We start from the raw sequence: 13,848 nt of genomic DNA on the forward strand, positions 1-13,848 counted from the left end.
AACCCTGATAAACTCAACCCACATGCAAACCACTAAGCTACGAGTCCATTGGGATGTAGTGTGTGAGGGGGGTGGGACATTGGATCTTCTCCAATATTTATGCACTTTATGGCCCCCTTTATTCTACAAGTAAATATATTGTATAATTAACGTTCTTCCGCGCGGTGTACTCTATACGTAAACGAGTGCATGCATAAGGATCCTATACTCCAAAGTGGCCGTTGGTATCATGGTTTGGAAACCCTTGGTCGCTCTTTGGATTACACACAATCGTAAGACATCATGGACGATGATGCATTGGCGGTGGACGGCGGCGGACGCCATGGTGAAGATGACGTTGGCGTGCGAGCAGGCCTGCATGCAGGGATTCGGCTGCGACCAAAAGATGTTGTGAACGACCAGGTAAGGAACTCTGCGAGAGAGAGAGAGAGAGATTTACGTCTCCAAAACACCAAAACGGCCTATGAGACAAAGAAATAAGTACATCTGACCATGTCGTCATCTCGACTGGAGAACAACAATGAAATCTCATTCAAAGCTGCTAACAGTATGAGAGAGAGAGAGAGAGAGAGAGAGAGAGAGAGAGAGAGGGGCTGGCTTACCCATCGCTAACAGTATAATTGGCTTGGCAGAGAGAGAGAGAGAGAGAGAGAGAGAGAGAATATGGCTCCATATTGTACTCCTGTGTTTTTCTTAGCCTTTTGGGTCCATGTGTTGTTTTCTACTTGTCTTAGTGTGATTGGTTGGCATGAAGGCCCCTTGTAAATATTTCAACTCATTAATTCAAACTTCTTCACATAAAATAAAAGCGAGAGAATATGTGGCTTGGAAGTTGCCATAGCCGGAATAGTAACTACTACTATAATGATTGAAGATCCTTGTCTTGGCTGGATAGACTTGGAACACTACTTGCCAAAGCATCAATTTGATGGAGTAGGATCTCTTTTTTCTTTTTTTCATAGAAGAGAAACAATTTCTGTTCATAAGACTCTCCGGAATGAAGTATCCCAAGGCAAAATGCAAAATATAAAGCTGCATTGTATGGCACTTCCATATCAAAAAATATGTAACAAAGGGAAGTCTATTACCAGCCTGAATGGATAGCCCACCAGCAGGAGGTACTATCATAGCCTATTTACACAGCCCTTGGCGAAAGTAGAGGTCACCCCATCCATTTAATTGGATCATGGTGACATAATTGCACGAATTTAGTGTTCCAATTTCACAAAGCCTTTGGTAACAACTGGTTGGAGTCCAATCTTATCCTTAGTGAAAACCAAATAAGCTGAAAGATGATTTTTCATTACTTTGGAAATAGTAGGAGCAAATACAACAGGGATAGATTCCCCTTTCAATTTTACACGCCAAAGTATGAACTTTGCCTTTATGAAAGAGGGTCACAATCTTATAATGAGCATCAATCACTGCATGCACATGATGGTACCAAGGCATATCAAGCAAAATATCACATCCTTTCAATGGAGCAATAGAGAACTCTTCGTTGTCCACATAACTTTGAATTTGCAAACGAAGCTTTCTAATGATAGGAGCATCAATCACTGCATGCACACGATGGCACCAAGGCATATGAAGCAAAACATCACATCCTTCCAATGGAGCAATAAAGAACTCTTCGTTGTCCACAAAACTTTGAATGTGCAAACGAAGCTTTCCAATGATAGGAGTGACCGGCTCTGCGTGTCCCTTCCATGCCATACCAATCTCACCCATGGGCCCCATATCTCATTCTCTCTGATACCTAAATGGGCTGCCATATCAAGAGAGATGAAATTTGACTATGCCCCTAGATCAAGAAACATCAATGCATGTTGATCTCTGATTTTGCCCCATGTCCTGCAAAGTTCAATGCTATTATCATTGGGTTGATTTGCCACTACATTAGGCACTAAACCAGTAGTGGTTTTGCCTTTCTTTCTCTTATCATCATCCATTTCAGCTTTCTGTTTATTAGGACAGTTCATGCCATGTGCCCTTCCTGTTCACAAATAAAGCAATTATTTGCAGCCATCAGCTCCTTATGTCATGTATCATTTTTCCCACTCTTTCTCTATGATCCGTTCATCTTTCTGGCCCTATTTTCAGATTTGCTCTGATTTTCAGCTTTATTTTCAGATTTACCATTTTTCAGAGCCTTGGTCTTAGTGACATGTGGCTTGGCATCACTATCTTGGAATCTTGCATCCTTTCCATGTAGCAATGTGTTGGCTGTAGTAACAGTTTCTATAAGCTGAGACATGCTATAAACATTGGACTTAATGCAAAAATCTTGAATACCCTTTGGCAAACCACAAATATACTTCACCTACTCATGGAGGTGTATTGTGCGATAAGAAGTAATTGGCAGCAATGCATCCCAAAACTTCTTATTATATTGATCCAAGTTCTTGTAATCTTTGGAATTTAATCGATTCCAAGCTGATATAATGTCTACTTCAAAGGTACTTGTCGACCAATTTGAAGCAAACATTTTCTTGAATTGGACCCAGTGGTAGGTGACTTTCCTTGAATAAGAAGTGTAGACCATCATTGCAATGCATTTCTCTTAAAAGATGTGGCTGTCTTTCGTATCTTAGATGCCTCTGTGAAGTTGCCTCCAAAGTAGGCTGCATCAAACTGCTGAATAGAAGGAAGTGCTTTCAACCTATTTTCTGTACCATTGAAAGGCCCAAACTTCACACTTTTTCCACCTTCATCATAGTCCTTTAGCGGACCTATGAGAGTCATAAATAGGCTGTTGCAAAAAGGGTGCATTTGCTGTATTTACATGATAACCATTAGTGTTGGATGCTATCCTTATTCTCCAATAGTCCTTGAGGGTGCAGATACATATCCATATGGCCTGCTTTGTGCCCCAAGCATGATGCCTATGCTGCCATACATGGGATTAGGCATTCCACTTGCATTATCCAGATACATTGGGTGTTGTGAGCCATGCATTGGCTGCTACATACCATAGGGATTTGAGCCATACATTTGTGTATGTGGTGCTTGTCCAACCATTGCATGAAAAATGGTACCACTGCTAAAGTATCCTTGCTAGTCCATGCTTGCATGTGCATAATTACCTTGGTGTCCATGTTCCCATGGATTGACACTACCAAGTTGGCCATGCATTTGCACTTGTTGCCCCATGGATATCAACTGTTTGTGCTCATTAAGCATTTTGAGCTCTTCCAAAGAAGACTCAGGCATTTCCTTTGGTTCTTGTGGTTGTTCGGAAGCTATAGAAGGTGTCTTCTTCTCTTTGCCTTTGCTGTCCTTCCATGGGGCATTCATGAATTGAGAAAATTGGGGATCCTTTGCCAATTCAGCAAAAAGATTTGTTGCTGTACGTATTCGATCCTTGAAGCTATCATTGAATTCTTCAGCCCCTTGTTGGTCATCGACCTCTTTATGCATTGAAGTGCCAACATTTGGGTCATTTTTCACATTTTCAACTTGCTGTCTATGTTGAGAACCATGCCCAACATCGTCATTGCATTTCCCCCTTTACCACGTGATTGACCAAGGAGTTATGCATCCTCTCCACATCATCCCATATCACCATGTGAAGACATGCTTACTGTAATTCATTATTGAGAGCAAGGGTAGTGGAGGAAGTAATAAAGCTCTCAACAAGGCTGTGGTCAGAGGAGAGAATTAGACATCCCGGTAATGGAACCATGAAACCAGCCTTCCTTCCGTGGATGGGTGGAAATTTCCTGATTACAACTCAGTTACAACAGTAACATTTATTACAAAATTGAGAAATGCAAATTCACTCACAATCTTGGACAATGGATACCTTGTTGACTGCAAAATTGGTGCCCCTTTTGATATTTCTTTAACTTAATTGAAGGAGAAGTTGATGTACAATGGGATTTTCCCAATCCCTTTTAATATTCCAACTCCCCTTGTTGTCCAAAATGACGAGTAAGTCTTTAATCTGATTTTCCCCTTGATTTGGGGAGTCAATTGGCCTTCACCTGCTTTGATGGAGATGGAAAATCCCCCAAATTCATTGATTTGCTGGTCCCTCCAGTTGAATTTGACTAAAAACAGCTTCAGCCCTATTGAATTCAAGTCTTGGAGCTTTCAATTTTTGGCATGCTTCTCGGGGTTGTTGCTAAACTCTAATTTTTGCTGCTGCAGATTAGAGTTTACAGCAGAGAAATTTGAAATTTCTCAGCCTTTGGTGATCTCATTGTTGTAACCTTTGGAACAAGACCATAGAAAGGCTGGGGGATGAGAGAGAATGTTGAGGAGAGAGAAAATTCAGACTTTCTTTGTGAAGAACTAAAGGAAATCAGTCATTTATTGCTGTTACCCTATCTCAACAGCTTGTAGATGTTGTCACCTATTGTTGGGAACCCTCTCCCTGTTGTCGCTTGCAATAAATGTTGCCACCATCAGCCCAGATGCTGTCGCGTGCAGTTTGGGGGTCCCCAGGAGTTGTCACCTGCAGCCAACTTACTCTTTCCTTTTGGAAAATGGAGAAAAAATAGTCCCAATCAGCCCCAATAGCTCCCCACGATTCCACATAATAGAATGGTCATGTTTTTCCTCTTCTTCAGTCTCTTATCAACCTTCATGGGCAAGTTTGCCAAATGGCAGCTTTCCTAAATGCTTTTTTCAGCATTATCCATAATTAATTATTTTGGTGCCCAGAACAATAATCTGACTGGCCAATAATCAAATTGGCTAGGTAACTTCAATTCCCGAGTATCTTTGCGATATCTTTGATCATCAAATTGACGTTAGGTACCATTAAACACCACTTCTCTAGTGTCACCAATGACACTTATGGCCAAAATGAATGACTTAGGCCAACAGCTGACACCACACACCACCGAGTACCTATGTAGCATAACCTATAGTAACTTTTGCCTTTGACATCTTGTGATTTTCTCAGGTCCATGGCTCATAAATTTACTCCAACCCTAGTTACATCTCATGTGTGCAACTCTTAACCATGCGATTAAAAATTAATCCACATGTTAAGTGAGGTTTCAAAAATATATGTCCTCAAGACACCTTGTTTTCTTCAATGAAGAAGGTGTCTCATTAGTACATGGAGGGGTCCATGTGTTTGAGCAATTGGGGAGGGTGGTATAGTGTGTTGGAGGGGGATTTCCCACACGATTGGACCGAGCATAGAGAGAGATACTTGTAGAAATGGGGAAGGTGCATAGTACATGGGTATCATTCCTAGCAACAAAGCACCAGGGTGTAAGTGACACATCTTTGAGTGTGCAATGATGACTGAAAGTTTAAATATGTATCAAATACAATGTGTGCTAAGACTAGATAACCTATGTGGGTCTAAGTAGAGTCCTAAAGTTAAGGTAGAGGTATTTAAATATGCATTGAAAGTTGGAGAGACTATTGGGAATTGTGAATGGAACACCAAACTCACATTCAAAAAGTGAAAAAAAAAAGATAAAGTGTTAAGAAGAGTGCTAGGGTTTGCATTGAGGATACACAGAGTGTACGGCCACAATAGAAACACAAAGACACAGACACAGACACAGAGGGCAAAAATCAAACCCTAAACACAAAACTCAAAACTCAAATCCTAAACGCAAAACTCAAAACTCAAACACAAACAGAAGAAGGGAGAGAGAGAACACAACTCTGAAGTGAATGAATGCTGTAAATGAATGTAAGAGTGTACAGTGTGCTCAAGGGCAGAGTCTGAGTGTAACGTCTACCGAAGACGGATCCCAAGTCTGTGAGACCACCAGTCGGAGTGTAGGAGTGCTGAATAGTGAATGACAACAGGCTGGTCACCAAAACGCAGCAGTCTGGAGGTTGGAAATTGGTAAATGCAGCAGTGTACCACCGATCGGGGGTTGGAAACTGTGCACAGTCTGCTATAAATAGCAGGCTGGAACAGTGTCCGAGAGTGTCAGGGTCTACAATGCTGAAAATGCAGGCTGGCTGACCCTGGAGATGATGGACAACAGGCTGAACAGCAGTCTGGGACAGTTTGGAGCAGTCGCCAACAGCTGAGAGCTGTCGCCTATAGCAATGGACAAGTTGAAGATGATGTGGCTGTAGTCGATGATGGCTGGACAGCAGATGGAGGCGGGCTATAGGCTTGAAACTGGGCGCCAACAGCAGCAGAGGGTGTGTGGGATGGTGTAACTTGCAAAACAAGGATGATAGCTGAATGGGGGCAGCTTGTCTATTCATAGATGTGGAAGGGTGCCCAAAAAATTAGGGTTTTCACTAAACTTTCTCGAACCGCTCCCCGTTTTAGGGTTTCCACTGAACTCTCTCGAACTGCTTCCCCTTTTAGGCTTTTATTCTAAAAGAGCATTTTTAGTGTGTTTTGGGGCTGTTTAAGAGGCTAATCAGCAAGTAATGCATATTTTAGCTCAACACCCCCTCTTAGGCCCAAAACTGAGCTGAAAGGTTAGGCCAGCCATTGTGATGTTTATGTACCCCAAGGCGTCCCATCCCAAAGTAGCCAAGGCATCGGACAAAGGGTGCACGTCGGTTGCCCAGTGGCCTACCAAGACTACAGAGGCGATGGTTATCTTACCAAGGGAATCCAAGTAGTCACCCCAGAGAGGACAAGGCATCGGACAAAGGGTGCACGTCAGCTGCCCAGTGGCCTACCAAGCCCTACAAAGGCGGATGGAACTACATGGAACTTTGGTGTGTTGTTTTAAAAATAATAATAATAATAATAATAAGCGTGATAAATTTAATGGGATGCGGTCGATTGAGGAATAGTGACCGAGAAGACATGAGTAGGGAGGGTACACCCAACACATCACAAAAGAGTACAAGCTAACTCATCCACTCAGGGTGTCGATGACGAGGAAAAATAGGTGATGAGGTATTAATGTGATAAAGAAGGATAGTGGTGTGGTAACAATAGCCGCCGATGGAAACAGCTTAGGATCCGCTCAAGTGGTGCTCTGCACAATGAGATGCAAAGTATGCTACATGCTGAAGAATGCTCATGTAGCAGGTGCCACTTGGACAGTGTTCCTCATGGAAAAATTGTTCACTTGCCCAAGCGCCCTATTATAAAGATGATGAAATCATGCAATGCAAAGGGTAAGGTACAACAGGGGGAAGAAGCCGATGTCGAAGACAAAGTACTGAAGCCTGTAGAATACGAAGAAGGGTAGGAACCCCCTCTCAACCTAGATATAGATGCCGAAGAAGGAAGAGGAGCCTGATGTCGGTCTTCATATGGTGCGGAGAACCATAAGGAATGAAAGAAGATAAAGTGGATGAAGCACCCCGCTAGAAGAGCAAGGTAGAAGTCACCGCCATGATAGCATCGAGAGAGATGCTGCACGATCTGCCTTGGGAGGGGAAACCGCCATGCTGGAAGAAGAGCAAGCACTCCTAGGATGATGAAACCATGAAAGGAAGAGTGCGCATTCTCACGTCTCTAGCCCAGGTAGGACCAAAGCAATCTGCAAGTTAGCCTTACACTGAAAGACAAAAACCCTGCAAAAGAGATGAGAATCTACAAACACAGAGGTTTGGTGAGATGCTCCAAAGCAAAACAAAACAGAAAGAAAATCTAAATGTAACGATGTGGATGTGTGTGAGTAAGTGAAACGGAAGTCAAAAGAATGGAAAAGCGAAGGATAATGAATCCTATGGGCCCGACTCTAAGAGTGCGAAAAATGAATGCTAGACAAACCTAGGATATCCGAAAGGACTTAAAGACATGCTAGTCTAAGAAGGTGGCCTACCATCGCGTACGTCTAGTAGTAGGGCTCTGCCATGGGAATACTTGACGAGGTGGGGAGGAAGGTGAGATAGATGCATGAAGTGCAACGGGATCAGAACCTGCAGACCAATCAACCAATCCTTCAAGAGTAGAGAAGGATGGCCGTTGAGGCTGTCCGGGTGCCACATGTCTAGCAGTCGCTGTGGGGGCTAGAGGAGCAGATGGGGCAGCAGCGGAAGGCGTAGCCCCGCTAGAAGAGCAAGGTAGAAGTCACCGCCATGATAGCATCGAGAGAGATGCTGTACGATCCGCCTCGGGAGGGGAAACCGCCATGCTGGAAGAAGAGCAAGCACTCCTAGGATGATGAAACTATGAAAGGAAGAGTGCGCGCATCCCCACGTCTCTAGCCCAGGTAGGACCAAAGCAATCTGCAAGTTAGCCTTATCTGAAAGACAAAACCCTACAAAAGATATGAGAATCTACAAACATAGAGATTAGTGGTGAGATGCTCCAAATCAAAACAAAACAGAAAGAAAATCTAACTCAAAAGTAAATGTAATGATGTGGATGTGTGTGAGTAAGTGCAGTGGAAGTTAAAATAATGGAAAAGCGAAGGATAATGAATCCTATGGGCCCAACTCTAAGAGTGCGATAAATGAATGTTGAACTGACCTAGGATATTCAAAAGGACCTAGAGACATGCTAGTCTAAGAAGGTGGCCACCATCGCGTACATCCAGTAGCAGGGCTCTACCAAGGGAACACCTAACGAGGTGGGGAGGAAGGTGAGATAGATGCATGAAGTGCAACAGGATCAGAATCTGCAGACCAATCAACCAATCCTTTAGGAGTAGAGAAGGATGGCTGCTGAGGCTATCCGAGTGCCACATGTCCAGCTCACTGTGGGGGCTGGAGGAGCAGATGGGGTAGCAGCGGAAGGCGTAGCCCCACTGGACTGTGAAGTTGCAGCGGTCTGCTGAGGCTTTTTAGGTGGAAGACCTTGGGCCTTGGAGCGACACTCCTCGTCCACATGGCCTGCTCTTTGGCAGTGTATGCAAAACTGGTTTTTCTTAGGGAGTTGCTGCCAGATAGGTCTTGATTCTTTGGTTCCATCGGAGGAAGAGGAGTCACCCTTTGATTGGCTTGCCTTTGCACCTAGCGAGTTCTTGCCACTGGTGGTTTTCCCTCCTGAAGAAGAAGCAACCAACCCCCTCTGCTCTGAATAAGGCTGTGATGAGGATTTCTTGTGGACTTGATCATGCAGCCTTGCGTAAGGCAAGAACTGGCACTAACTCGTAGAAGGTTGGCAATCGAGGTTGGGAGATGATGTGTTGAATGAAATTGAAGTATTTTGCGGGCAACTTATTCAAGAAGAATGTAACCTGATCGTCATCTGACTTTGGAGAGCCAGTAGTGGCGAACTCGGCAAGTAACCACCTATAGCCAGCCAGCTTGACTTTTAGATCATCCCCTTTCTTAAGAGGGAACTCTTGAAGCTCAAACTCGATATTGATGCGCCGAGTATGATCACGAGCTGCATAGTAGTCGAGAAGGTGACTCCAACGCTTTGACGCGAGCGGGAAGTGCTACAACTGAGAGTGAAACTCAGGAAGCAATCCCTGCATCAGCTTAACATTGGTTGTAGCATTGCGGACTCTCCATTGACGGATGTAGTGAGGGTGAGCTAGTCGAGGGTCCGGCATAGGCTCTAGACCAATGACGAGGTCCCAAAGACCCTGAGACTCAAGCACTTGTTGCATGAAATTTGACCAAGTAGTGAAATTTGACCCGTTAAAACGTATCTTATCCGTGAAGGCATTCTCGGCCGTTGCAACAGGAGTGGTAGTGCTCAGAGATGGATAGTGTGAAAAAGTGTAGTGGGGGTAGGATGGGGGATTGGAGTACACTTGGGAATGGGCCCCAGAGTGCCCACCAGGCATGCGGGTAGTGTGCAAGGTGGATCCATAGGTAGGGATGGGTTGACTAGGCATGGGCATGGTAGCCACATGAGGAACCCAAGGAGGTGGGATGGAAACACGGGGAGCAGAAGATGGGAATCCTTGCGTAGGTGTAACCCAAGGAGAGTGTGAAGACGCACCATAAGCTGAGGATGGAAACCCCTGCATGTGAGTGGTCATGGGAGATGTGAAGCTGGGGATAGTGAGGAGGATGCCCATCATAGTCAACCCAGGAGTGATGGATGTGCTCATTTGCTGAAAGGTGAGAGGCACTGTGTTAAAGGGTGGCATTCCCCCTAAGGAAGTACCATGGTGCAAAGAGGTAGAGAATGGGATGGAGAAGGAAAAGGTACTAGGAGCGGAGATGGTAGATCCAACCCCTAGAGTGTGTGATGCAGATGTGGAGTATAATCCAATATTTTGGAAAGATGATGAGAGATGATCAAGGTGTGATATAGAAGAGGGTGGGATGGGAGGGAAGTGAGAAGTGTGTGTAATATGCTCAAATGAAACAGAAGCTGTAGATGTACTTGAATTTCGTTTGCTTCGTGAGCTTCCTCTATTGAAGTTCACATACGCAAAGCCATCCGGATCTTGTACCTCAAAAGAAGAAATAGGCGAGGGTTTTGATTCATGCAACACAAAAGAATTGTACAAACCTAACATTGGACATGGCGGAGATGATGAAGATGGATCGCCAGACATTCTGAATGCCGTATGTCCTCCATGATCAGAGAGGTGGCCAGTCTCACCAACCGGTCCAAATGTGGTAGCAAAAGTAGTAGGAGGGGTGTAAACATCACCGTACTTGTTGCGATAGTACTCCTCAAAGTCCTCCTCTGTCATGTTGTGAAATCTAGTGAAGGTGGAGTGTGGTCCTCCTCACCGAGTCCATAAAGCCGTCTCAGGGCCTCCAATGATAGAGAAGCCTGATAAGACATCATAGGAACTGGAGAAGAAGGTGTCTAGGACATTGTGATTTGGTTACGAGTCGTATTGTGTGCCTTGCATAAAGACTAGCTCTCAACAATATCCACAGGATACTCTTTACAAGAGCACCGGCTCTGATACCATGTTAAGAAGAGTGCTAGGGTTTGCACTGAGGACACACAGAGTGTACGACCACGACAGAAACACAAAGACATAGACACAGACACAGAGGGAAAAACTCAAACCCTAAATGCAAAACTCAAAACTCAAACCCTAAACGCAAAACTCAAAAGTCAAACACAAACAGAAGAAGAGAGAGAGAGAACACAACTGTGAAGTGAATGAATGCTGTAAATGAATGTAAGAGTGTATAGTGTGCTCAAGGGCACTGTGCACAGTCTGCTGTAAACAGCAGACTGGAACAATGTCTGAGAGTGTTAGGGCTTGCAATGCTGAAAATGCAGGCTGGCTGACCTTGGAGATGATGGACAGCAGGCTGAATAGCAGTTTGGGACAGTTTGGAGCAGTCGCCAACAGCTGAGAGCTGTTGCCTACAGCAATGGACAGGCTGAAGATGATGTGGCTGCAGTCGATGATGGCTGGACAACAGATGGAGGTGGGCTGCAGATTGTAAACTGGGCGCCAACAGCAGCAGAGGGTGTGGGGACTGGTGTAATCTGCAAAACAAGGATGATAGCTAAATGGGGGCAACCTGTCTATTTATAGATGTGGAAGGGCGCCCCAAAAATTAGGGTTTCCACTAAACTTTCTCGAACCGCTCCCCGTTTTGAACCGCTCTCCGTTTTAGGGTTTTACTCTGTGTTTTGGGGCTGTTTAAGAGGCTAATTAGCAAGTAATGCATATTTTAGCTCAACATAGAGTACCTTTTGGAGCATCTATGTCATGGAGTGTTCTTCAAATCCATACTAGTACAAATTTGTGAGAGATGATCAATCTTGTTAGTGGAGTGCCCTGATTGAGGTGCGCCTTGTGAAGGAATATGAGACAAAGAAGAGCTGGGCTTTAGTGGGGATGATCCCTAGAAGAAAGGTTAGTAGATGAAGATGATGTAGTGTTGTTCTCCAAATCAAGAACATAATGCCTTAACAAAGCCTCCATTGGAGTAGTGACCTAAGAGAATATTAGAGGATCCCAAGATGGAATGGTGTCAGCCATCATGAGTCAGCACATCATGTGTAGTGTAGTCAAGAACAAACCAAGCACTAGCACGATAGCCTCAAATAACTCTTTGGAAGAGCACTGACTTTGATACCATGTGGAGATGCACTAGGGTTTGCAAAAGAAAATACGGAGTGTATGACCAGTGAACTCAAACACTAATGCAAAAACACAAAACACGAAAATGCAAAATGAAGATAATTGAATAATGAATTAATAAAAAAATGAAAATGTATGAATGCCCAAATTGAGAGTTGTCCAACAGCTGGTGGCTCTTGTGGGAGCGGGTTGAAGGAGGTCAATGTGTGTCATTCATCGGAGACGGACCCTGAGTGTAGTAACCACCAGTCCGAAGTAGGGATTGGTAAAGAAAAATACTGAAAACCCAAAAACGACCTGCTGCTGATGATGACCAGCAGGTCAAAGGATTGGCTCAATAGCAAAAGTGCAGGCAGATGTTGATGGCAATAGGGGTTGGAGGAGCTGGTGACAGCTGGTTGGAGACAAACACAGTCCATCGAGGATGGAAGGGCAGCTGAAGAATGTCCATGGCAGCAGTTGGAGGTCATGAGGAATGAATGGCAGTGGTAGGAGGAGCTGGCAACCATGCCATGATGAGCTGGGGATAGACTGGGATGCAACTGAACCCATAGACTCCCTATTGATACATGACGAACCAACCAAAAGTAGGGAGTTTGCTTATGGGACATTGAAACACATTGGGTGCATTTTGAATTTTGGGGCTGTTTGATGAGCTAACGAAGGTTTAATGTGTAATGCACCTTTTAAGCTTAATATAAAGGGATATACTATTGTGGGGATAGAGTTTAGCACTTGTGGAAGGCCTCATATGGTCTGAAGTATTCAAATAGGCATTCAAGCATGGTGCCACAAGATTCTCACATTCTTTATCTCACAAGGTTTTGATAGGAACCATGTTGACACAAATCTCTATTGTTTAGCTACTGATTTTCTCCACTATTCGATCTTTCCATTGATAATTTGGAATTATTACTGGTTCTTACACAGCTAAGCTGGCTATTATCATGTTACATGTATCAATTGAGAATTACATTTGAGATGACTGATTTACACCTGTTTTATTATTTTCTTAGCATGGAGATTATTCAACCTGAGCATGACCTGCTTTTATCCCAATAGAAGTATTGTTTGAAGCTGTTAACGACATTTGACATGTTTGATTGCAAGTTGTTGACTACTCCTATGCATCATAATAGCAAGTTTTGTACTAGTTGATGCTACGGGGTGTTTGCAGCTTGTTTGCTCTTTGCACCTTTTGGCCCCTATACGCATCCCAATATATGATTTTCAGTATTTGTGCTTAGTCAGTTCTCTTTTTCACCTCATTGTTCTTATTGACAGGCTGGTTTGAGAGTGCTGTGATATCTGCATTGCACCTACTCATTGGGGATCCATTATGAGAGTGCTGTAGTATCTACAAGGATGTAGTTGTTGTGATTAGGTACTAGTTAGCACAAGGGTATCTTATGGAGAATTTTGTTTCTTCCTCATTCTAGCTTTGATCTATTGGTCTAGCTTGAAGCAACCTTGGGTTGCAGGCTCAATATAGAGGTGAAGACATTTTGTATCTGAGATAGCTATTGGATGAGTTGGGCTATCCTTGCGAACAGCAATATACTCTACATCAAAAGCTAGAGTGCCATGGCATTGACAGAGAACTCGTTCTTCCATTTAAGGACCAATAAGATTGGTGTCCTTGTTCAGGAGCAGGTTGAGAAAGCAGTAATCATCCTGGAGTATTGCCCTATCTGGGAAATGCAGATATTACCTTTACAAAGTCTCTACCTTGGAGCGCCCTTCATCAACTGCTTTACAGACTTGGGATTGGAACCCTTCAGGATTTGAGAGGGGTGACTTCTAGCCAATAGTTTTTTGTGTCCAGCTCCATTCTGGCAATGCCTTTTCTGTCCTTAGTTCCCACCTTTTGACACATTGACCACCCATCTAGAGAGGCACATGTATGTACATATTATAGTTGTGATTGTACTCTTATTAGATATCTAAAGTCACATTTTTCCTTCAGCGCATTGTGTTTCTT

General features: G+C 43.8%; 1 protein-coding gene across 3 annotated transcripts in view; it reads left to right on the forward strand.

The window, feature by feature from the left end:
- The first annotated feature begins 230 nt into the window (after positions 1 to 230).
- Positions 231 to 13,848, forward strand: part of LOC148016281 (putative potassium transporter 17) — a 59,289-nt gene continuing 45,671 nt past the window's right edge. For 2 of the 3 annotated variants that reach the window (XM_087664464.1, XM_087664465.1), the window contains exon 1: positions 265 to 402. Coding sequence is in view for 1 of the 3 variants with exons in the window: in XM_087664466.1 (XP_087520592.1) it covers positions 283 to 402 (120 nt within the window). In the remaining 2 variants the exon portion in view is untranslated. Of the gene's footprint in view, positions 403 to 13,848 lie in introns of all 3 variants that reach the window. The other variant, XM_087664466.1, reaches the window with a different exon arrangement.

This window comes from Lygodium microphyllum, chromosome 23 (genome assembly GCF_053477565.2).
Source record: "Lygodium microphyllum isolate KBCC chromosome 23, Lygodium_microphyllum_v1.1.10, whole genome shotgun sequence".
Taxonomy (NCBI): domain Eukaryota; kingdom Viridiplantae; phylum Streptophyta; class Polypodiopsida; order Schizaeales; family Lygodiaceae; genus Lygodium; species Lygodium microphyllum.